This window comes from Seriola dumerili, unplaced genomic scaffold, assembly GCF_002260705.1.
Source record: "Seriola dumerili isolate Sdu_G_001 unplaced genomic scaffold, Sdu_1.0 BDQW01000024.1, whole genome shotgun sequence".
In the NCBI taxonomy this organism is placed as follows: Eukaryota; Metazoa; Chordata; class Actinopteri; order Carangiformes; family Carangidae; genus Seriola; species Seriola dumerili.
Window position 1 is genome coordinate 1,553,680 of NW_019174279.1, and position 26,110 is coordinate 1,579,789.

Here is a 26,110-nt window from a genome sequence, read left to right on the forward strand (position 1 = left end):
TCTTCACACATAATGTTTTACCAGAATGTAGGTAAATTTCTCTTCTTTCACAAAATGTGATAATCAAAACAGCTATTTACAGAATTTGAACTATGACTTTCAAAGCAGCAAGAGTACCATCCAACTGCCTCAATCACTTTAATATAAACTGAGAACAGAAAATCAGGAGGAAAACAGGAAGCAGGGCATTTTAAAAATCACTGCACATGCTACATTTTTCACACCACAGACAAATATTTTATATCACTGTGTTCAGCAGAGTCTCTTGTCTCAGAAAATATAAAGTTTTAGGGGAAAGTAATTATGATCTTTTACTGGTAAGCCCGAGTTCTTTCAACTGAATCCATGTCTCACAATAGAAACTAAGCAATTAAAATCACCATGGCAACCTGAGTGTAGTGGGGCACAAAGCTGATTCATATCAGCTGATTAGAAGGATTTCTGTGGTTATTATACACTTGACTGACATTTCTGTTAAAGTCCTGCTACAGACTGTTGCAACGTTACATAAAAAACACATGGATTTACACACATTTCCAGAGTTTTCACTAGAAATATGTTTTAGTATAATTTTAGACAGATGACATTTGGCAGTTAATTTCACACACATAACCACAAACATACACACACACAAATCTATTTCTCTATAATGTAGTCTCTATTTCAATTGATTTCCCCAAAGTTAACCAAATTAAATGATAGTCATGGTGAGGATATTATAAATACACACAATGTCGATTAAAAAATCTCTTTTTTTAGTAGCCAGCCTCAGCTTTTCCAGAGGCCAGATATCCCATCGTAATTCTTCAGAAATTTCATAGTCTAGATCATATTATTATCAGATTTCATGGAGTTAATTGTACCTGTTTACCTGTGTGTGATTTCTAAAGTTTTAACTACAACCTGCTTGTCTTCTATTTTTCTTTCAGATGGATGATGGGAAGAGAGGAGGAAAGGAGTGGAGTGGAGAGGAGGAGAGAGGGAGGAGAGGAAGCTGTGAATACGAAGCAAGCGTCAGACAACATAGTTTGCTGTTGAAGAAAGTTAACCGGTCTTAAATCTTGTTTACAAAGTATAAAGACTGACAAGCTAACTGCTGTAGAGTGTTGTGTCTGTGCTATCAGCTGCCATGCTACCTGTAAACACAAGCCACGTGACAAGCGGCGCTGCCTGTCAGGGGCTTTGCAGCACCAGGGGCGAATGACGGCTGAGTTAGAGGAAGTTACTGGGACCAGCTGTGCTAGTATGTAACCTTACGCGAATTGGATACGGCATTGCAGCAAGAAAGGGGTAAGAGTTTTATATATGTGGACCCAGATATTTCTAAATATCCCAGCTGCAAGCGTAGTAACAGCTGCATGTGGGCGTGCTCGCCTAGCAGCTCTCAGGCTACAAACAAACTTGGTATCCAGGGCCTATGCTAACGCGACTTAGCAAGCCTGAATGACAGATTTAGCATCGAGCTGTACAACTAAATATTTACATTTTTTGTGCAACATATGTTCGCTTTCCCGGTACACACGTTTATTGACGCAAATGCCTTTTACAGTGATACTGCTAGAGTTTAATACAGTGAGTTATCTTGGGTGGTAACTTCCACCATAAGTTACCGTTAGCTTGCTAGCGTACCTTATCAACGCGTTCTGCAGCGGGTTGTTGTCACGTTAGCATGCTAACTAGCAAACATCTCACTGGCAGAACCTGGCCATACATACTCGGTGTTTCACATGGACATTATGATATATTAGGTGATATTAAACCAATACGCGTAAATATCTACACCAGTCTGTTTGAGATTTAAGTAGGTAATGTTTTTGTTTATGCACTGCTCAGTTCTGGCCTGCTCCAGTTGTGCAGTTGTACTTGATTTAAAAACGGTAACTAGCAGTTCATTTTACGTTAGTCTCACTCTTTGAAGACTCTCTAAGTTGGTTATAGGAATAGTTTCCTTTCACTTATTTAAAGATACGTCAGCTTATCGACAGTGCACAATTTTGGGCAATGTAAATATTGACGACCCACGGAAATGGCAAAAAAAAAAAAAAAAAAGAAGCTAGCGACGTTGGCTCAACGTAGCAGGATAGCAAACAGTGTAGCATAAACTATTGATGGAGGCAACCCAGAGGCGAAGTTTTAAGCTGTCTGTCACTGTATATGCAACAACTATTGTATTGTATTGTAATGTCTCTGATGTAACACTGATCCATTACGGACAGTACACAAGTACTTACAACTTTGTTATACTGTTTGATTGCCAGTAGTTATATGGAGAAGTTGTCTCAAACTAGTTTGGCCTTTGAAAACGGTTAATATTTGATTAGATCCTCACTGGCCTGCTTATATTAGACCATGATGTCCAACTGAGCCTATTCAGATATATTCTCTGGTGCTGGGATAGGTGTCTGGAAGAATTATTAACATCATTTTATTTAAACAAAATGAGTCACCTGACACCTGCTTTCCCTGCACTCTGTCTGTGTTGTTCTGATGCAGGAAGGCAGCAGCATTCATGGATATTGTGGACACCTTTAACCATTTAATACCCAGTGACCAGTTGGATGACTCCCTGATAATAGGACAGAATTTGGAATGTGAAGCCAGTAATGAGTTTGGTACAGGACTCCGACTGGAAGATTCACTGAAGAACATGCTCAGTGACAAAGATCCCATGTTTGGATGTGCAAGCTCTCAGTTCAATCTGTTGGACAATGAGGACTCCACTTTTCAGGTTACTGGCTCCACAGGTATGTCAACAGACAAAATAGATGGTAAAAATGGCTAAATGTAGATTGGTACTGACACCAGAGTTTGATTAAAAGCTGACTAACATAAGCTACTACCAAGACTTCACATGGCTGCTTCACAATAAAAGCCATTCAGAATTAACCTGAAAACTTTGTAGAGGAAGTTTTAAGTCTACACTAATAACTTGCTAACATAATTTATTAATCATCAGCACCTTTTACCTTGCTCTGGTTTTGCTCAGTTGTGATTTTTAGGCAGTTGATGAAACAAAACACTTAGGCAGGTTTCCTTATATGGTGACATGTAGGGAAAATCCTCTCCGTCAACATCTGTTTGTACTGTCAGATATCACATTCCAGCAGTGTTTTATTTGAGTGCATGAGATCAAAAGTCATGAAACTAAATGGTTCTTACTGAAAATGTTTTGGAAAGCTGTATGGATACAGAAACTGAGGTAAATTGAATTGTGGTTTAATTGTGTTTTCTTTGTTTTAATTTCTATTCATTTTATTATATTTTAAGAGACAATATACAGTGATACAATGTTATTGCAAATGTACCACACATTTGTTAGTAGATTATTTGCACCTCATATTGATTCACAGGGAGATAAACTACATTTATTTATTTTGCTGTCGTTGGCAGGTCTTGATGATAGTTCAGCACCCGCAGGTCTCAGCAGTGAACTGACAGCTGCAGAGTCCACACAAGTTAAGCGACCCGTTGGCAGGCAGAAGAAACGTCCACGTAATTTAGTACACGGTAAGTTGGTCCTTGTTTACATTTCTGTTTCCAATATGAAATCTTTAAATTACAGATGGTGTGACACATTTTCTATCTTTCCCTTCTTCTTGTTGAAACAGAATATAGTGGTGGTCCACAACCTGCTAACACATCCACAAACACCATGCCCCGAGGACGACCAGGAAGGAAACCAGCCAACAGGCTGCAGAAGTCATTTCTCATTGAGAAAGGAGTTAAAGGCGCCCAACTAAAGAAAGAATTAACTCTGGGAGGGCGTATCAATGTCAAAGATCTTGATGGTGGATTATGGTTGAATCCTACAGTTGTATTGAAACGATTGACAGTCACAATCGGGGGATTCAGGATTGAGTTGCTTCCAGGACCCTCTTATACACAAAGTGTTGATACAAGCCAGGCTGCATGCTTTGAAGATGGTATTTCGTATGGTGGGGACATAGGGTTTGCCATGTTGCCGGGTGATGCTGTCAATGTACAGAATCCCACACCTGAGAATGTGGCAGAAATTGATGTTGTTGAGAAGAGCTCTGCTGATGATGCAGCCCTTGGGCTGGGCCCATATGTGAATCCTAATGATGTGCAGACCTCTAATGGGACATTAGTAGGGAGCCCCTGCACACAAGAGACAAAGCTTGACAATCAGAGCGATTCTGGGATACAAAAGCCAGTCAGTAAAGGAAAAGATGACATCAAACAGCCACAAAGCAATGAGAACAACAGAACTACTGTTAGTGAGACTGACGGTAGAGAAAAGCAACAGATTGTGGCCAAAAATATACTTAAGTCTAAGCAAGGACTGACCTCTGTCAAGAATAAGGACTTGGTTTCATGTAAACCAAGCAATGTGATTAAGGAGCATAAAGTATCCCAAACCACGCCATCGAAAACTATCCAAAGAGGTGACCTGCACAAAATGAAATCTCTAAAGGAAAAGAAAGACATTGCACCAATGAAAAGGCCTGCAGAAAACACCCAAAGTGAGCATGCTACTAAAGTGCAAAAGATACAGGGCACAGGAGATAGTAAAGTAAAGCCAAAATTACCAAGTTCACCTAGCTCAGTAATGAAGAAGAGCCCAACATCCTTCAACCGTGTTGGTGAACAGCAGGCTCCAATCAAACATACTCCTCCTCAGAATAGCTCCAAACTTCAGACTGCCCAACCAGCCCACAGTCGTCCAAGCCATACGTTAAAGATGCCCGAAGAAGGCGGGCAGGAAAAGCCCAAGCTGAAAAAGCCAGAAAAGATCCTTCAAAGACAGAAAAGTAAAAATGCAAGAAGCATTTCTGTGGATGAGCCGCAGCTGTTTATTCCAGATAACGCTCCTGTTGTGAAGAAGGAAACAGCTGAGGAGCAACCTGCTAACAGTGACACTGCATGGGATGGAAACAACTGTTGTGGCCTGTGCAAGAAACACCACAATAACACGTAAGTATTGCTCTTCACCTAAATAAAGATGAGTATTGTTCAGTGTAAAAGGCATATTGTTATTTTGTTACTCAGACAGTGTATGTTGTAGATTTAACTTTAGGTGACAAGGTAATAGTAACTAAACAACATTGAATTGTTGATAGTTCTACATTTACCAGCATAGCATGCAATATTTGAGTGGTGAGAGCTCATGAACCACAATATTTGCATGATTATAGAACAACCTGACTGCCTTATGCTCTGTTGTGTGGTTAAAATGAGCAGATGTTTGGTTAAACAAAAAGGAATTTTAATATATTTTTTTTCAATGTCAGAGTGTACTCTAGTGCTCAGAATGCTCAATTACAAACACACTTTTAACAATAGCGCTACTTTGTCTAGGTTCATGGTAGGCTGCGGTCGCTGTGACGACTGGTTCCATGGCGACTGCGTTGGTCTCGACCTGACGAAAGTACGTGAAATGGAGGAGGAGGACCAGATGTACGTGTGCTTGAAGTGCTGTGAGGAGGAAAGCAAAAAGGTGGAGCCTGAGCTCCCGAGTGCAGCCAAACCCGAAGTTCCAGCAAAGACTGAGGTACAGGATCATAAGATGCCTCCGAAGCCCAGACCAGGACCTTCGCAGACACTCACATCAGGGGGGGTCAGACCAGTAAGAAAGGTAAGCAGTGGCACCGTGAGTTCTTGAAATAGAAATGTTTGGTCATGCATTTAAAAAGTTAATCTTTCACATAGAATAGAAATTGTATTTTTCCCCCAGCTAATTCACCCTCTGATATTAATCATAGCCAGTGTTACCACTACACAAGGGTTTGTTGTCTTTTTGCTTTTACTTTGAAGGAGGCTTGCACACGGGTGTGAGGTTAACATGGTGTATTCACCAAAGTTTAGTACATTTTCCTGCATATAAAACTGACCCTGATTTTTTTTCTTCTAACATTTGGTTGGGAGGTTATAATATTTGATGTTACCTTTTTCACATTTTGCTGATATATTCTTTGACTTTAAATATGAATCATATGACTAATGTTCTTTTTGCACTTCTGTCTTAAAATAGGATCCTGACAGAAGGCAGTCCACAGATGTCAGAGATGCAGCTCATAAAACAGGTATGTTATTACAGTCTTGTAAACAAGATGAAATGAAGACAGTAACTATAACACAGGGTGTTTTTTTTTTTTTTTAAAATGAAAACTTTATTAAGTTTCAGCACCAAATATGATCAAGACTTTAAATAATGGCCGTTACTTAGATACACGAGAAAATACTGGAAAATAAGTGTATGAACTTTACCTTTTGAAGTGTTCTGAAACCAAATATAATGCTGGAATGTTACAACTACCCATATACTGGTGACAGGTGAATTTTCATTGCAACGTGGTGGTACATGTGGTTGTAGCATGTTGCGAGTGTAGAAATACAGATGAAAGGTTGTGTATATTTAAAATGATACAGGCGGATTTTTTCATAATTCAGTCTCCCAACTCAATGTTTATGTTTCAAAAACTCATCAAAGCTCACAGTTGAGTTTGAAGTGAGTGGGGACATGTCTAGAGTCACAAATACTGTTGAGGCGTTAAAAAACAAAAAAACAAAAAGGGGAATGTGTCTGTAGGGTAAGCGACTCTTAAAATAGCTGCACACAGTTTTGTTGTGTTGCTTCTGTTATTCTTTGTTTCCATATTGGGAAGCCAATGTCAGTGTCATCTTGCTGCCTAATACAGTTTGTCTACATACTGTTGTGGTCAGATTTGCTAACTGAAGGTAATCTACAACTTTACTGCTTTGTTCAATGCAGAATGAAAGGGTAAAAATCTCATCCTTTCTTTGATATTGGGTAACAGCTTAAGTTGCAACCATTTTTCATATCAGCTGTCAGTGTGTCACAGTTTTGCAACATATAATTTTGTAATCCTTGTTGCCACAGATTTTTCTCATCTGCTCACTAGATATTATCACTCTGTCCTCACAGGTTTTCAAAGAAGTAAGACTCTATCTTCAGCTTCAAAGAAACCTGTGTCTGTGGAGGCAATCAGGCGAAGTGTGCGTGATTCTCTGAAAGAAATCCTTATACAGAGGTAAGTATTTCATGAGTTAAAAGTAATAAAAAGGGATGAGTATATGCTGAAATTGACATTGCATTCAAAATGTTTTTGTCATGGAAATTAACAAACAATTACCTAAGTGCAACAAATGTGATACTGCATTTTAGGTTGAAGGAGTCCGATTTGAACATCTCAGTGGAGAGAGCCTCTGAAGTTGCCAAGAAGACGGAGAGAGAGCTTTTTCACTTGTATAAAGACACTGACAACAAGTACAAGAACAAGTATAGAAGCTTAATGTTTAACCTCAAAGATACTAAAAATAATGTAAGTACCATTTAAAATCAGATATGATCCAAGTGTCTTGGCATTGTATTTCAGTTTGAATAAAAATGTGGTTCCATTTGCTTAATCTTTATTTTATTTGTATTTTTTAGGTCCTCTTTAAGAGGGTTCTCAAAGGGGAAATTTCTCCTGGTAACCTAATTCGAATGAGTCCTGAGGAACTGGCCTCGAAAGAATTGGCTGCTTGGCGGCAGAGGGAGAACCGACATGTAAGTAATACTTACAAGTGTTTGCTGTAATTTCTTACTGAAGTTATTGCATAAACTCACCCTGATGATGCACAGTAATTCATGTAATAGTTCACAATAATTGTGATATAAAAGTCAGCAGGTAGTATTAACATAATATTTTGAAATTCTGTCCTTTATTTATTTGTTTTTACAGATGGTTGTATTTTGGAAAGCAAAACTTTGAGTAGCTCTCTAAAAAGCAATAAATTCTTCCTTTTACAGACAATTGAGATGATTGAGAAAGAGCAAAGAGAAGCAGAAAGACGACCCATCACTAAAATCACACACAAGGGTGAAATTGAAATTGAAAGCCAAGAGCCAGTGAAAGCACCAGAGCCTGTAGAGGTAAGGGACAAGTCAAATATTACTCAACACTGTATTATTTATATACAAGTAAAAGAGGGTGACGTGTCTACTTGTGTTTCTTTTTCACCCCTGTCCTCAGCTGGAGCCTCCTCCAACAGTGGCAGAAGTCTCAGCAGAACCTCCAAAAACCCCAGAGAAGAAAGCAGAGAGTACCAAGACAGAGAAAGACACTACCAAGCAGCACAAGTCTCACTTATTTGACCTAAACTGTAAAATTTGCACAGGTAAACCCTGACATAAGCAACAATCCTCATCTTAGCTAAGAAGCTCTGTCTTAAGCAAAACATTTTTCTCAATATATCACTAACTATCTTTAGTTACAGACTTGTTACCTTTTTGCTTCTTTAAGGTCGTATGGCGCCCCCGGTGGAGGAGGCACCCACCAAAGTGGTCAAAGTAGCTACTACAGTTGTTAGGAGGCAGTCCACCAAAACAGAAGAAACAAAGAGCACAACCCCGCCTGCAATTGACGATGACCTGCACCTCACTGTTTTAGAGGAGAGCTTTAGAAACGCTCAGTCTGGTTATGAAGGAAGGTGAGCAATAATTTGTGACACTCTGTGTGGTTCTTGTGTCTAAGTTGTTTTTGCAAGATGGCTACATTGCTAATATACTTTTCACAGGTCAGATCATGTAGCTGGAAGAGATGATGAAGCTGCTTTCCTTTCCAACCTGAAATCCCTGTGGCGAGGATTCATTCACATGCACTCTGTGGCAAAGCTTGTGACAAACGCTTTCCCAGTATCAGGAGTTTTGGATAACTTAACTGAGGTAAAGTGGACACTACTGAGCATATTTTAAGTTTTAATAGCTGTTGAAAGGTACTGTCATTAAGGTTGTTTTTTTTTGTTTGTTTTTTTTAAATAGGACCTTCCAGACAGCATTCAAGTTGGCGGGAGGATCAGTCCACAGACAGTGTGGGACTACTTGGAGAAGATTCGGGCAAGTGGAACAAAAGTGAGTTTTTTTGGCAGCTTTCCTTCTTAAAGTGATCATGTAGCCTATAGCACAGTTCAGTCATAAAAAACAATCATGCACAATTACATACGGTTCATTGCGATCAAGAGCAGCTCACACTTTGCTCAGGCATTGTTCTTCTTTACTTGTACATGGGTGGAAGATTTTACTGACGCATGCTTTTTCTCTTATTAAAGGAGGTGTGCCTGATTCGCTTCTCCCCTGAGACAGATGAAGATGAGATCTCCTATACTCTTCTGTATGCCTACTTCAGCAGTCGTAGGCGTTTTGGGGTGGTGTCCAATAACCTGAAACAAGTGAAGGACATGTATCTCATTCCTTTGGGTGCCACTGAAAAAGTTCCACATCAGCTTGTTCCCTTTGATGGGCCAGGTAACCTGAACGCTGCATGTGTTTTCACATGGATAATTATTTTTTCTTAGTAAATTACACAAACATTTCTGATCTTTCAAAGTTAATTAATCTTTTAATTTGACAGGCTTAGAAAACAACCGTGCCAACCTTCTCCTCGGACTCATAATTCGCCAGAGATCGAAAAAGGATTTCCTTCCTGTGGACATGAATGAAACTGCGAGGATTATCCCTGAGATCAAGCCCATCACTGTTTCCACTAAAGAAACCAGAGCAACAGAGGAGGATGAGAAATTTTTCCTCTCTTCCTTGACTACTACGCACAAAAAAGAGAAGGACAAACCACTTAACACTACTGAAGATGTTGATGAGCCAGTTAGAGAGGCTTTTGAAGAACCATCTGCATCAGAGGAGACCAACAATCAGGAACTGCAAAAACCACTGCGCTTTCTTCCAGGTGTGTTAGTAGGCTGGGGTGGGGAGTTGCCACCTCTGCCAGATGTTGGAGGAAAACCTGCAACAACAGCAGACGACACTCCGAAGACCCAACCACCTCTGAAAACAGAGGCATCAACTGGAAACTCAAAAAGTCCAACAGCTGCTGCGCCACGAGAGCGTTTTGTCATCAAGAAGAAAGAGGTTAAACCTGTCAAAACTGAACCGGAGCTCTCCAGCCTGACTGATACATCTACTGCTAACAACTCATCAGGAAAAGATGCTGCAGTGGTGACCCATGGTGCGCACATCTCTCTGAAAGATAAGCCTCCAGATGTATCGACTGAAGTGTTCCTGGCAAGCTTGTCAACAGCTCCAAGTGGGACTGAAACTAGCAGTGCTGCCACTGCAAACAAAGGCGATGCTGGCCTTTTGTCTGAAACTGAAAAAGGAACGTCTGAAGGGAATTCTTTGTCACAATCAAAATCCCAGGCTGCTTCAGATCACACAAACAGCTCAAAACCTCCTTTAAGTGGAATATTGAAAAAATCCTCAGCATATTCTAGTGTGACTGACGATAAAACAACGGTGCTACAAAAGGATAAAGCCAGCCACCCAGCTGCTTCAAGTCCTAAACCTGTTCCTGTGCTGAGCAGCAGTAGAAATGATCCAGTTACACCATTTCACCAAGGATATTTACAGCTTTCTCAGGCTAAGAACAAGCCTGAGGGACAAAACCAAAGTGCTGTTCAGTCGTTTCCTAGTGAAAAGGAAGATCCTGGCATGTCCCAGACTGGTGCTGCATTAACTCCAACTTTATATCCTGCAGTGCAGGGACCACAAGCAGCACCAGCTTTCCCAGCATACAACAGTGCAGCACCGTTCCCTCTGCAACAGCAACAGCCTCAGGTACATGGCAGCTATGACTACCCAAGTGGCCCTCCTCCTAACACTTTCCCCACCCCAAACACCCAGGATCAGAATCATAGTACGCCATGGCCTCAGGATAGCACTTCACATGCTCTTCCTGGGCTTCAGAATTACTCTCAGTCATCTGAGCAACTTCCAACCCTGGCCAAAGACTACAAGCGTCTGGAGGAGCGATACAGCGACCCATGGGAGAGGCCACGTAACACAGAGGACAGAGATCACCACGGGAGGCAAGGCCATCACAGGGACTCCCACCATGGGAAAAAGAGCCGACATCACGACCGGGAGCGGGAGAAAAAGCATGATCGCAGCCATGACGACAAGCACAGAGAGAGGAGCAGGCACCACGGACACTCAGACGACCGTTACGGTGAGAAGAGGAAAGAGAGGCACCACAGCGATGACCACAGCAGCCGTCACAGGGACAGACACAGACACAGGCGGGACTCTGATTATGAGAATGGACGGAGAAGTTCAAAAGACAGTTACTCATAATTATGTTGCTTTTATTTTGCTTTTTAAGCCCTGCTAGCGAGCGTTCAGGGCTCTGAGAGGGACTGTTAGCTTGCTGGTCACTAGGCTGGTTCGAACCACTTCAGCTATGTTGGCTGCTAGTGTGTGTTTGTTGTTTTATACACCGGTCTGCAGCTTATATGCCATTTCCTTTATTGAAGTTCCATTTTATGTTATTGACAGTACAGTCAAAATGAGATATCATTTCAGTTGGGACTGTGACGATTATCATGGATTCTTTTCAGACCGGTATTGGAACATTTTCAAATTTTTAACCTTTTATTGTCCTGTTCATATTGAGCTGCTGTACTGACTACAAATGATCAGTGAGCGTTTTCACAGTCTCGTAACTTACAACACACGTGTGGACCATTTGGTGAGAAGTTTAAGTTCAAACATTTGGAATGAATGTAACAGAAAACATTTAACTGAGGATGGATCTAAACAGCAGCTTGCTTTCAACTGAACTGAATTTCTTTTAAATTGCTTAAATATTTTATAAACTTACTTTCTTTTGAAAAAGTATGTACATTTTGGCTTGTAATATACATTAGAGATGAAGTGTGCCTTTGCACTGTGTGTTTATGTACAGTTCGTAATAAAGCTAATCCTTTTTTATTGTTGATTATAAAAACTTCTCACGTCTTTGTATTAAAGGTAAAAACCACTTGGATACTGGATTCAAATTGTACTATTACAGTGATTTTAGACAGTAAAGTTGTTATCTAAAAAAACACTACTGTTTGCCAAGGAATCAGACATAAAGGACTTGAATTCATGTTATTTGATTGTTGAAATTTGTCCTTTTACAGAGCTCTGATTCAGACAATGTACCCATATGAGTAAAATCTCCACAACCCATAAAAAAGTAAAATGACACCTGAGCTATGAAGTGTTGAGGAAGCACGTTGTAAAGTATAGTTTAGTGTGAACTTTCCCTTAAAAAACTGGAACCTAATTATTGCCAAGTGCTACACAAGTCTCCTTACAGACAAATGTGTAGCACTACCAGGGCATTATAAAACACCATAGAAGCTTTTTTTCCAGGTATCGTAAATGCAGGGAGTTACATCTTCACCACTATTCATTTCCCTCATGAACATTAAAACCTTCACTATTTTTGAGAAACAGCACTGGTTTGGTATCTTCAAACAAATGAACATTTTTAAGATTTCCTTCAAAGCCCTTTGAAAACAACCCAGAAGTGACAACCGATATGTTTCTGTGTAATTCGAACCCTCCAAAATAAAGTTGACCCCCATAGTTTAAGGCCACGTAACGCTCAAATGGGTCCACATCTTCAAAAAGGATTCTCGTACTATTCAGGAACACCTGAATGACGGTGCTGTTTAGAGATAGGGAGACATTATGCCATTTGTTGCAGCACAGTGTAAGATTTCTGAAAGTTAATGGGAGGGAAAGTCTCTCGCCGAGATTGACTGCAATTTTCAGGTGGCCACTCTCGAGTCCAATTGCGAGGTAGTCGTCATCTTCGTGCTCTGCCTTTCCCATCCACATGATCAGACTCGCATTTGAGCTTGTGCGGAAGCTGAAAGAAACCTGTGTGTATTTTAAATTTCTCACGTTGTATCTTGGGTCCCAGTATCTAACAAACGAGTTTCCCACAAACTTTAGTGTGTCTGTGGATATTTCTGTGTCACAGTACCTCCCTCCCAGTCCTAAGGGGCACATGCAGCGGTATGAGGTCACATTGAATGGAGCGCACAAGGAGCCGTGTATGCACATGTTGTTTGCACAGCTGACAGACTGGTTGCACACAGAGCCAGTCCATGATGGTGGGCATATACATGTGAATGAGTGACTCGCTGCCCTGCAGTGACCTCCATTTTGGCACACCTTGTACCCGCAGGCCGTCCCATCCCAGTCCCCTACGTTTGCTCCCCCTACTGCCCCCACCTCTGTTAACCCAAGCTCTTGACCGTTGACTATAAGTTCTCTTAGCCCGCCAGTGAAGCCCATTGGCTCCCCTTCGGTTGCATCCGTGGAGACGAAACTGAGAGTGGACACACCTCCGACGAAGATGTCTGTAGCGACATCGAGGGTGGTCATCCCTTCAGTCACATTCTCTATAACCTCTTTATTATCCAGACTGAGGAAGCCTTGCTGTCCAATTCGGCCAGCCTTCACCGTGTGCCAGGTCCTGCCGCGCGAGTCCACTCGCCCAACGGACTGCAGCATGTGGGTGCCGTCTCCCAGATTGAACCGCAGCTGGACAAACCCAGATTTCAAGGAGAGGCAGAAAAAGTCTCCTGCAGGAAGAAATAAAACAGCAGTCTAGTAATACAGACTCAGTGCACTTATTTGTACAGTAGAAACTAGTTTCAATGTAACCTGTTCACAGCAATAACAGTTACAAGGACATTGTTTATGGAGAGACACATTACTGTTTAATTTTTTTAATGTAATATTTAAACATTGTGAGCAACACGCAAAATTCTGCTCATCCCTATCTTGAAGGCTTTAAAAAATAAAAGCTAAACTACAGGCTGAACATGTCTACAGGATGTTCAACCAAAGACTCTTTCTTCTATAAGCCTCTCAGAGCAGCATGGATTTTCATTTAATGACCCTAAAATCAAGCCCATATTAACTGGTATTTCTTAGTATTTCTTAGATTTTGATTCTAAGACTTAATTATTTTATTTTTTGTTACATATTTTTTGTTTCATTTTACATTTTTTGTCTCTGCATGTTCCAGGTCTCTAATGTTGAAGTAAAGCTGGAATTTTTGGTTCGGAGTGCAGTGTGTTGTGACCAAATCAATTTTAATAAAAAATTCTATCATTTGAGTAACTGTTAAAGGCGCAACGAGGTAAAACCTTCCAGGATTTCACAAGAAACAAGTTCAAAGAGAAGTCAGATAAAAGAATCCTAATTGAGTAGCAGAACAAATTTTTTTCTTTTCAGCCTGTCCTGTGAATCACCTTGAGGCCCTCCAGATTCATCTTGTGACGTCCAGGTTTGCAACAACTACACTAGAGGTTTTTTTGTTGTTGTTGTTTTTTGAGCTGAGGCTTTTTTAGGTCTTTATTAGGTCTCAAACATTAAGCCCAGATCAGTGACCACCCCATCACCAAGAAAACCCAACAGTTCCCACCATGAGCGAGCACTTGGCGACAGCGGAGAGGAAAAACTCCCTTTTGATGGGGAAAGGGAACCGGACTCAAGGTGGGCAGCCATCTGCCTCGACCGGTTGGGCTGAGAGAGAGAGAGAGAAATGAGGGAGAGAGGGGGGAGTAACTCTGTATTCAGTAACTGGATGTAGGCGCCAATTCAGGAGGTCTATAAATGCCATCCGGTCTTCATACTCCAGATCATCGCGTTTTGCTCAATATCTCTTCACTGCATCCTCTAAATGCCAGGCCCAGTCACAAAAACTCTCATAAACTACTGGCCTCGACACCAGTCACTTCCTTGTACTCCTCTGGTGTCCTTAGTCTCCACTCTTCGTCCAGTTCCGAGGTGAAATGCATCCAACTGTATTTTCCAGCAATCAGCTCTTATCAACTGGTCGGCCCAGCAGCTGCAACATAGCTTTCATCCAGTGATATGGACAGTTACCAGGGAAGAGAAGAAGTACAGAAATGCCATGGCGCAGCCCACTCCCCACGTATAAACAGATTCAGACAAAGGGAGGCCCAAGGTCACTTCTGGAGCCCTGCACTGGCCCGCATGAGCATTCCAACCTCCGCTTGGCTCACTGGAAGGGCCAGACCGAAGTCGATCAGCTTGATCCTGAATGGCTGATCCTTGTGGTTAACAACCATAATATTGACAGGTTTCAAGTCTGTGTGCATGATTCCAATATTCTTCAGGGCATCAAAAGCAACCAGTAACTGGTGGGTCACAGGCTGAATTTCACTGCCACTCAATGGCTCCTGCTTACTCTCCTCCATTAGGTCCCAAAGGCTCCTGTCTAGCATTTCGAAGGCCAGACAAGAGAGGTCGTTGAACATGAAATTCTCCATGAATCTTATAATGTTCTTTTTGTCTGGGTCTAGAGCCCTGACTGCCTGTAGCATCGCCACTTCCCTTTGAATGATGTGATCTTCAATCTTTTTGTGGATTTTGATTGCCACCAGTTCTAAATGAATGAATGTATAAATAATATTAAATTATATCAATATATATATTAATGATATTAATATTAAATTTTATATAAATATTACCTATAACAATATATATATATATATATTAAATGATAAAATAATAGTAATTAATTAATTGATTAATTAATTAATGAGATCATCATCATCTTATTATCATCTTTGCTGCCTGTTGAGGCGTTTTAAAACAAAAAAACAAAAAGGGGAATGTGTCTGTATGGGTAAAGCCGACTCTTAAAATAGCTGCACACAGTTTTTGTTGTGTTGTCTGTCTGTTATTCTTTTGTTTTCCATATTGGGAAGCCAATTGTCAGTGTCATCTTTGCTGCTAATACAGTTGTTCTACATACCTGTTGTGGTCAGATTTGGCTAACTGAAGTAATCTACAATTTACCCTAGAACAGTGCTTTGTTCAACTGCAGAATGAAAGGGTAAAATCTCATCCCTTTCTTTGTACTTGGTACATTAAGTTTGCAAACATTGTTTACATATCCAACTGGTCAGTGTGTGATACCAGTTTTAGCGAACATTAGTATAATTTTGTATATTGTCCTTGTTGGCTCAACAGATTTTCTATCTGGCATGCTGCTCACTAGATATCTCATACCTCTGTCCTACACAGGCGCTTGGCTTCTTCAAAAGAAGTAAAGAACTCTATCTTCAAGCTTCAAAGAAACTGTAGTCCTGTCGGAGCGCAATCAGTTAGGTTGCGAAGGTAGGGTGGGACCTCTCAGTGATTCTCTGAAATTGAAAACTTCCCTATACTAAAGAAGGTTATAAGTATTGTATTTCCAATAGGAGTTTAAAAGTATAAAAAGGGATGAGTATAACTCGCCTTAAGTCCTTGACCATTTGCATTCAAAACTCGTTTTTGGTCATGGAAATTAACAAACAATTCTATAGTGCAACAAATGTGATTACTGCCATTTTAGGTTGAAGGAGTCCGATTTGAACATCTCAAGTGGAAGAGAGCCTCTTGAGTTGCCAAGAAGACGGAGAGAGAGCTTTTTTTCACTTGTAATAAAGACACTGACAACAAGTACAAGAACAAGTATAGAAGCTTAATGTTTAACCTCAAGATACTAAAAATAATGTAAGTACCTTAAAATCAAGTATGATCCAAGTGTCTTTGGCATTGTATTTCAGTTGAATAAAAATGTGGTTCCATTTGCTTAATCTTTATTTTATTTGTATTTTTTTAGGTCCTCTTTAAGAGGGTTCTCAAAGGGGAAATTTCTCCTGGTAACCTAATTCGAATGAGTCCTGAGGAACTGGCCTCGGAAAGAATTGGCCTGCTTGGCCGGCAGAGGGAGAAGCGACATGTAAGTATACTTACAAGTGTTTGCTGTTAAATTTCTTACTGAAAGTTATTGCATAAACTCACCCTGAATGCACAGTAATTCATGTAATAGTTCACAATCAATTGGTGATATAAAAGTCAGCAGGTAGTATTAACATAATATTTTGAAATTCTGTCCTTTATTTTATTTGGTTTTTAACAGATGGGGTTGTATTTTGGAAAGCAAAACTTTGAGTAGCTCTCTAAAAGCAATAAATTCTTCCTCTTTACAGACAATTGAGATTTGATTGAGAAAGAGCAAAGAGAAGCAGAAAGACGACCCATTCACTAAAATCACACACAAGGGTGAAGATTGAAATTGGAAAGCCAAGAAGCCAGTGAAAGCAACCAGAGCCTGTAGAGGAAGGGACAAGTCAAATATTGACTCAACACTGTATTATTTATATACAAGTAAAAGAGGGTGACGTGTCTACTTGTGTTTCTTTTCACCCCTGTTCCTCAGCTGAGCTCCTCAACAGTGGCAGAAGTCTCAGCAGTAACCTCCAAAAACCCCAGAGTTAAGAAAGCAGAGAGTACCTCAAGACAAGAGAAAGACACTACCAAAAGCAGCACAAGTCTCACTATTTTGACCTAATACTGTAAAATTTGGCACAGGTAAAACCCTGACAATAAGCCACAATCCTCATTTTAGCTAAGAAGCTCTGTTCTAAGCAAAACGTTTTACGTTCTCAGATATATCAACTAACTATCTTTAGTGTAAATGAATACGTGTGATTAGAAACCTTATCATTCATTTGTGTTGTTAACGCTCTTGCTCTACAGTTGGTCATCTTGTGCGCTCTCCTGTCGTGCTAGGCACCGCTAGTTTATCACACTAACGTCGTGTCAGAGAGAGAAAAGTTACTATCTGTAGACTACTTAAAGATCGCTTATTAAGGCTGGCAATTGAGTATCAGATCCACGCAAAACAGCTAGAACGAGGCAAAGGATGAGAGAGCATACAACACACCGCGATAGTTCTAATTGAAGTAACGCGTTATATCGCATCGACTAGCACACCTCAGACTGAAACTGAGTGCTGTCAGAGCAGTGTATTTAGCGCAGTGGAACTCATATAGACACAACTGCTAACGAAGTAAACATACGCTAGGTCATGAATGAGAAGCATGCGACACAGATGTAGAGCTGAAAGATCGCCATAATAATAAATTGTGACAGACTACAGCTTGAGTAGTGCGGTGTCACTCTCGATGTAGCTTAAGGTTTGTATTTTGTGCATAGGAATTGAGCTTTTACATTTGCCTCAATGTATGGGATCTATTCTTTTTTATTCTAGACGGACGCGCTAACGAATCATGTAGCTGGAGGAAGAGATTACTCGCAAGTCATTGCTTATACGCTATATCTATCTACTAGAGACATCCCTGTGGCCGAGGATTGCATTCCAACATCGCTCTCTGTGGTCAAAGCTTGTTGGACAATATTCGCTCGTCTCTCCTAGAAGACAGGTATCGATGGCAATTTTGGATAACTTAACTGAGTAAAGTTGGACAACTACTGAGCATATTTGTAAAAGTTTAATAGCTGTGAAAGGTAACTGTCATTAAGGTTTTTTTTTTTGTTTGTTTTTGTTTAATAGTTTCCATATCCCAGCGTAGAACAGAGACAGCTGCATATTGATTCAAGACGTCTGTGGCGTGGGAAGGAGTGAGATCAAGCTCAAGTAGTACACAAACAAGAACAATATAGTGGGACTCTGACTATAATTGAAGAATGTATTCGTGTAAGCAAATGCTGAAAATGAACATCTAAATAAGTAGAATTTATATATTTTGTGTGTATTATTTACATAGCTTCCTTCTGTGAGAAGTTCAAAAATTTTTATTTTATTTTATGCCTGAACAAACAAGCCATCAAAAGTGTTGCAGATATAGGTAGGGGCGGCCTGTGAGCTGAGCGTCGGCTAGTTCAGTCCTAACTAGAGTAGACGCATAGTCATCCAGCAAACTATAATATGGACGTCGAGTTCTTCACTGCTCAGCTTAATCACTGAGAGGACAAGCGTATGACGACACTTGTAGATCGACGCGATCGCTAGTGTTGCATTCTCTTGACATTATATCTTGTACCGACTAGGTGGCAGAAGGATATTTAACTTCTGACTTGCAGCATGTTGTTGTCTTGTGTATACTCACTCGCTCGTACTTATTTAGGAGGGAGGTAGATGCCTGTTCATCGGCCTGATGCCCTCTAGAGGACCGGCAGGAGTGGTAATATGCAGAAGTCGAGATCATCACACTTATATGTCGACTCTTACACTGTAAATAGTCTCCTACTTCAGCAAGGTCAGATAGGCGTTTCGGGTGTGGTGTCCAATTAAAACTCTCGAACTAAGTTGTTATGACTGTATTCTGCATTGACCTTTAAGGGTAGCCTACTAGAGAGAGGATAAGTCCTCCTATCATCCAGTCTTGTTCCTTTGATAGGTGTCAGTTGTAAACCTGAACCTGCACATGTAGTGACTTTTACAATCCATGTTGTAATTAATTTGTTCGTTGAGTGAGAATGTAACACACTAAAAATTCTGATCGTTTTCAATAGTTCATTAATCTTTTTAATTTGACAGTATCGCACATTTAGTAAGGAACATTACACCGTCCGCAACCTTGTCTCCTCGGACTCGGATAATTGCCTAGAGAACTCCAGAAAAAGGATTTTCCTTCTGGTGGACATGGAATCGAACTGACAGCAGGTAATTTATCCCTAGTAGAAGTAAGGCGCCATTCTACTGTTTCCAAGACACTCTAAAGAAACCAGTAGCATTACGGACCGAGTGATAGAAATTTTCCATCTCTTCCATGATACATACGCACAAAAAGAAAGGACAAATCTACTTAGACAACTACTTGAAGATTGTTTGAGTGAGTGAGATCACAGTTTACGCAAAGAGGCTGTTTGAGCAACCATCTTGCATCAGAGGAGACCAACACAAAATCAGGAAACTGCAAAAACCAACTGCGCTTTCTTCCAGGTGTGGTAATAGTACTAGCGGACATCTGGGGTGGGGAAGTTCCAACAACTCGTCAGATGTGTGCCGAGGAACAACCTGCAACAACAGCCAGACGACACTAACCGAAGACCCAACCACCTCTGAAAGAGGCCAATCAAGCTGGAAACTCAAAAAGTCAACAGCTGCTGCGCCAACGAGAGCGTTTGTCATCAAGAAGAAAGAGGTTAAACCTGGTCCAAAACTGAACCGGAAGCTCTCCAGCCTGACGGATACATCTACTGCTAACAACTCATCAGGAAAAGATGGCTGGCAGTGGTGACCCCATGGTGGCACATCTCTCTGAAAGATAAGCCTCCAGATGGTATCGACTGAAAGTGTTCCTGGCAAGCTTGTCACAGCTCCAAGTAGGGACTGAAACTAGGCAGTGGACTTTAGCCCTACAAAGAGAACAAAGAGCAGAGGTGCCATAAGCGCTCTATTGATCTGAAACTAGAAAAAGTTGAACGTCTGAGAGGTGAATTCTTTCGTTCACAATCAAATCCCCAGGCTGCTTCAGATCACACAACAAAATGTAGGAAAGCTCAAAACCTCCTTTAGTGGAAGTATTGAAAAATCTTCAGACAAACGAAATAAAAACCCGAATTAACAAAAAAAAAAAATTAAAAGGAAAAATAATTCTAGCCTGTGAAACGAACCAAATAAACACCACGAGTGCTAACAAAAGGATAAAAAGACAGCCACCCACTGCTTTCAAGTCTTCTGAATCTGTTCTACTGCTGGCTACGCTCCGTTCAGTTATTGAAATGATATTTCGCAGTTTACACATCATTTCACACGAAGATATTTAAACTCTTTCTCGAGGTACAGGAACGAAGCTGAAGGGTAAAACCCAAAGTGCTGATCAGGTTAATTCTCACAGTCACCGTTCCCTAAGTGAAAGAAGTTACTCTTATTAATAAGGCATGTCCCGACTCACGAGTGCTTTTAAGCATTTAACTCCTAACTTTAGCATATCCTGCAGGTGCAAGGGACACAAGAGCATGACAGCTTTCGCCAGCATACCAAGCTGCCAGCTACCGTTCCTCTTGCAACAGCAAAACAGCCTTCAGGTTATCTTGTGTCACTATGACCTACCACCAAGTGCCGCTCCTAACTAACACTTTTTCTCCCACCTCAAACACCAGGATCAGAGATCATAGTACACCCATCGGCCTTTTCAGGATAGCGCTTCACTATTGCTCTTACCACTTGTGTGTACTTCACCCAGAATTTAATACTCAATCAGATCATCTGAGCAACTTCCAACCCTGCCAAAACTACAGAGACGTCTGAGAGAAGAAAGCGAGTAACATTTAAGCGACACCCAATGGGAGATGACCACGTACCACAAGAGGAACCACAGAAAGATCAACACACGGGCAGAGCTTTAGAAAGGGCATACTGATTACAGAGGGAACTCCACCATGGGAAAAAGAGCCAGACAATCCAACGACCAGGACCGAGAGCGGGAGAAAAAGCAGAATAGACATCGCAAGCCATAGAACGACAAAGCACAGAGAGAGGAGCCCAGGCAACCACGGACACTCAGGCACCTAACGAACTCGTATAACGAATGTGCAAGAAGAGAAAAGAGAAGTCAACCAGGACAGCGAAGGTGACACACATTAGCAAGACCTTGTCACAATTTATAGGGACAGACACAGTAACGGACGGGACTTCTGAGGATGAGATATATTGGACGGAGAAGTTCTCGAACATAAGACATGTTACTCATATTAATGTTGTCTCTTTAGTTTTAGCTTTTTAAGCCCTCGTAGCGAGCGTTTCGGCTCTGAGATGGGATCTGTGTAGCTTGCCTGGTACTATATCAGTGGCCCTCTGGGTTCGACACCACTTTTCAGCTATCGTTCGGCGTGCTAGTTGGTGTGGTTTTGTTATTGTAAATTTATTATAACCACCAACCACATGTCCTGCAGCACCATATAGTGTTCCCATTTCGCTGCTTATTGAAGTTCCACTCTTTTATGCCTTATTTTGACAGTACACGGTCTAAAATGTACGATTACTCATTTCAGTTTTGAGGATCTTAGTGCCGAATTTATGGATTCTTTTCAGACCCGTTGTATTTCCCGGACATCCATTTTCAACACTCTTTTACAACGCACTTCCCTTTATTTGTCCCTTTCCATATTGAGATGCCCTACCCCTGCCTTGTACTGACTACAAATCGATCATGAGCCGTTTTTCACAGGGTGCCTAGTATAACTTCCACCGACGTGTGGACCCATTATGGTCGGCAACAAGTTATTAAGTTCAAAACCATTTGGACATGAAGTTGTACTTACTGATGAAGTAACAGTTAGACTTCCGCACGGCAGTTTTTGGATTCTCCTATTAGCAGCCGCAGCCTTGCGGTTTCAACCGATAGGCTGAAACTTCTCTTGTTTAAAAATTGTCTTAAATCCTCTCTGTAATAAAACTTATTCGTCTCTCTTTTTGAAAGGGAAGTTTACGTTACATGGTTTATCTGGCTTGTAATAACATCTTGGGAGCAGACTTGGGCTTTCCCGATTATTTGTGCCTTTGCACTGTGCATACGATTATGTACAGTTCGTAATAAGCTAATCTTTTTTATTGTTGATTATAACAGTAATAAAATTACTTTTCCTCTATCTGTGTTCTTTGTATTAACACGGATGTATTAAAACAGCTTGCCCCACAACGTTTGTTGGGGCACTACTGGAGGATTCAAATTAAGTAACTATTTGCCCCATCATTACATCCACCAACCAAATGGAGTCCGCATTTAAGATTCACCGTAAATTCCGTTTCATTGTTTTATTAATCTGTATAAAAAATAAAAATAACACTTTACTTGTTTGCATACTATAATAGATATGAATCAGACATTTTAAATGGCTTTGTATTAGGTGGTCTAATCATAAGTTGATTCTAGTCGAGTTGTTCGAATGTTTTGGATTTGATTTTTGCCACTTATATACACAAACAAGGAACCGCCTAAAAAGGAGGTTCTAAAAATGTTAGGTTTTCACAGAATTCCTCCAAGTTGCAATTGTGATTCATGACACAAATTTGTACAGCAGCCCCCCCTTTACAATATGAGTCATTAATAAAATTGCACCAACCAAATTAATTCTCAGTGACTATCAAACACTCCATTATAAAATGAAGTAAAATGACACCGGGCATTTCCGTACGTCCATTTAGGAATGGGAAGTAGTTATTGTAGTTGAAAGCACAGGACGCGTATGTAAACGGATGGGTAATAAAAGTTATGGTTTAGTGTGAACTTTCCACTCGTTAAAAACAAATGAACTTGGACTCTAATTAATTCGCCAAGCATGCTACAACCCAAAACATAGTCCTCCCAATTCACAGAAAATGTGTAGCCACTACAGAGGCTGCATATTAAACACCGCCATAGAAGCTTTTTTTCGCAGGTAGTAAATGCAGGGAGTTTACATCTTCACCACTATTATTGCATTTCCTCACTCAGTGAAATTAAACCACCTTCACTATTTTGATGGAGAAACAGCACTGGTTTGGTATCTTCAAACAAATGAACATTTTAAGATTTCCTTCAAGCCCTTTGAAAACAACCCAGAAGTGACAACGATATGTTTCTGTGTAATTCGAACCCTCAAATAAAGTTGACCCCCATAGTTTAAGGCCACGTAACGCTCAATGGGTCCACATCTTCAAAAAGGATTCTCGTACTATTCAGGAACACCTGAATGACGGTGGCTGTTTAGAGATAGGGAGACATTTATGCCATTTGTTGCAGCACAGTGTAAGATTTCTGAAAGTTAATGGGAGGGAAAGGTCTCTCGCCGAGAATTGACTGCAATTTTTCAGGGTGGCCACTCTCGAGTCCAATTGCGAGGTAGTCGTCATCTTCGTGCTCTGCCTTTCCCATCCACATGATCAGACTCGCATTTGAGCTTGTGCGGAAGCTGAAAGAAACCTGTGTGTATTTTTAAATTTCTCACGTTGTATCTTGGGTCCCAGTTATCTAACAACGAGTTTCCCACAAACTTTAGTGTGTCTGTGGATATTTCTGTGTCACAGTACCTCCCTCCCTCCTAAGGGGCACATGCCAGCGGTATGAGGTCACATTGAATGGAGCGCACAAGGAGCCGTGTATGCACATGTTGTTTGCACAGCTGACAGACTGGTTGCACCAGCAGAGCCAGTCCATGATGGTGGCATATACATGTGAATGAGTGACTCGCTGCCCTGCAGTGACCTCCATTTTGGCACACCTTGTACCCGCAGGCCGTCCCATCCCAGTCCCCTACGTTTGCTCCCCCTACTGCCCCACCTCTGTTAACCCAAGCTCTTGACCGTTGACTAATAAGTTCTCTTAGCCCGCCAGTGAAGCCATTGGCTCCCCTTCGGTTGCATCGTGGAGACGAAACTGAGAGTGGACACACCTCCGACGAAGATGTCTGTAGCGACATCGAGGGTGGTCATCCTTCAGTCCACATTCTCTATAACCTCTTTATTATCCAGACTGAGGAAGCCTTGCTGTCCAATTCGGCCAGCCTTCACCGTGTGCCAGGTCCTGCCCGCGCGAGTCCACTCGCCCAACGGACTGCAGCATGTGGGTGCCGTCTCCCAGATTGAACCGCAGCTGACAAACCCAGATTTCAAGGAGAGCAAAGAAAAAGTCTCCTGCAGGAAGAAATAAAACAGCAGTCTAGTAATACAGACTCAGTGCACTTATTTGTACAGTAGAAACTAGTTTCAATGTAACCTGTTCACAGCAATAACAGTTACAAGGACATTGTTTTATGGACAGACACATTACGTTTAATTTTTTTTAATGTAATATTTAAAACATTGTTGAGCAACAAGCAAAATTCTGCTCATCCCTATCTGAAGGCTTTAAAAAATAAAAGCTAAACTAACAGGCTGAACTGTCTACAGGATGTTCAACAAAGACTCTTTCTTCTATAAGCCTCTCGAGCAGCATGGATTTTCATTTAATGACCCTAAAAATCAAGCCATATTAACTGGTATTTCTTAGTATTTCTTAGATTTTGATTCTAAGACTTAATTATTTTATTTTTTGTTACATATTTTTTGTTTCATTTTACATTTTTTGGTCTCTGCATGTTCCAGGTCTCTAATGTTGAAGTAAAGCTGGAATTTTTGGGTTCGGAGTGCAGTGTGTTGTGACCAAATCAATTTTAATAAAAATTCTATCATTTGAGTAACTGTTAAAGGCGCAACAAGGTAAAACCTTCCAGGATTTCACAAGAAACAAGTTCAAAGAGAAGTCAGATAAAAGAATCCTAATTGAGTAGCAGAACAAATTTTTTTCTTTTCAGCCTGTCCTGTGAATCACCTTGAGGCCCTCCAGATTCATCTTGTGACGTCCAGGTTTGCAACAACTACACTAGAGGTTTTTTTGTTGTTGTTGTTTTTTGAGCTGAGGCTTTTTTAGGTCTTTATTAGGTCTCAAACATTAAGCCCAGATCAGTGACCACCCCATCACCAAGAAAACCCAACAGTTCCCACCATGAGCGAGCACTTGGCGACAGCGGAGAGGAAAAACTCCCTTTTGATGGGGAAAGGGAACCGGACCTCAAGGTGGGCAGCCATCTGCCTCGACCGGTTGGGCTGAGAGAGAGAGAGAGAAATGAGGGAGAGAGGGGGGAGTAACTCTGTATTCAGTAACTGGATGTAGGCGCCAATTCAGGAGGTCTATAAATTGCCATCCGGTCTTCATACTCCAGATCATCGCGTTTTGCTCAATATCTCTTCACTGCATCCTCTAAATGCCAGGCCCAGTCACAAAAAATCTCATAAACTACTGGCCTCGACACCAGTTCACTTCCTTGTACTCCTCTGGTGTCCTTAGTCTCCACTCTTCGTCCAGTTCCGAGGTGAAATGCATCCAACTGTATTTTCCAGCAATCAGCTCTGGTGATCAACTGGTCGGCCCAGCAGCTGCAACATAGCTTTCATCCAGTGATATGGACAGTTACCAGGGAAGAGAAGAAGTACAGAAATGCCATGGCGCAGCCCACTCCCACGTATAAACAGATTCAGACAAAGGGAGGCCCCAAGGTCACTTCTGGAGCCCTGCACTGGCCCGCATGAGCATTCCAAACCTCCGCTTGGCTCACTGGAAGGGCCAGACCGAAGTCGATCAGCTTGATCCTGAATGGCTGATCCTTGTGGTTAACAAGCATAATATTGCCAGGTTTCAAGTCTGTGTGCATGATTCCAATATTCTTCAGGGCATCAAAAGCAACAAGTAACTGGTGGGTCACAGGCTGAATTTCACTGCCACTTCAATGGCTCCTGCTTACTCTCCTCCATTAGGTCCCAAAGGCTCCTGTCTAGCATTTCGAAGGCCGACAAGAGAGGTCGTTGAACCATGAAATTCTCCATGAATCTTATAATGTTCTTTTTGTCTGGGTCTAGAGCCCTGACTGCCTGTAGCATCGCCACTTCCCTTTGAATGATGTGATCTTCAATCTTTTTGTGGATTTTGATTGCCAAAAAAGTTCTAATGA

At 41.2% G+C, this 26,110-nt stretch overlaps 2 protein-coding genes across 2 annotated transcripts in view; one reads left to right on the forward strand and one right to left on the reverse strand.

The window, feature by feature from the left end:
- The first annotated feature begins 1,209 nt into the window (after positions 1-1,209).
- phf3 (PHD finger protein 3) lies at positions 1,210-11,871 on the forward strand. Its single transcript, XM_022763455.1, has 16 exons — positions 1,210-1,290; positions 2,494-2,744; positions 3,391-3,507; positions 3,609-4,935; positions 5,320-5,596; positions 5,993-6,044; positions 6,908-7,013; positions 7,148-7,304; positions 7,415-7,531; positions 7,775-7,897; positions 7,998-8,142; positions 8,268-8,454; positions 8,542-8,689; positions 8,786-8,875; positions 9,073-9,268; positions 9,375-11,871. The coding sequence occupies exons 2-16, from the start codon at positions 2,510-2,512 to the stop codon at positions 11,105-11,107; spliced, it is 5,010 nt and encodes a 1,669-aa protein (XP_022619176.1). The 5' UTR covers positions 1,210-1,290; positions 2,494-2,509; the 3' UTR covers positions 11,108-11,871.
- A 334-nt stretch (positions 11,872-12,205) lies between these two features.
- The window catches only part of eys (eyes shut homolog (Drosophila)), a 158,397-nt gene continuing 144,492 nt past the window's right edge, over positions 12,206-26,110 (reverse strand). Inside the window, exon 46 of the mRNA XM_022762293.1 lies at positions 12,206-13,395. Coding sequence (XP_022618014.1) covers positions 12,206-13,395 — 1,190 coding nt within the window. The remainder of the gene's footprint in view (positions 13,396-26,110) is intronic.

Excerpts from the sequence above, each read along its gene's own strand:
- phf3 (XM_022763455.1), top strand. The coding sequence starts at position 2,510 with ATGGATATTGTGGACACCTTTAACCATTTAATACCCAGTGACCAGTTG. Across the intron at positions 7,014-7,147 it reads AAAGAAATCCTTATACAGAG|GTTGAAGGAGTCCGATTTGA; the intron begins GTAAGTATTTCA and ends ACTGCATTTTAG. Across the intron at positions 7,532-7,774 it reads GGCAGAGGGAGAACCGACAT|ACAATTGAGATGATTGAGAA; the intron begins GTAAGTAATACT and ends TTCCTTTTACAG.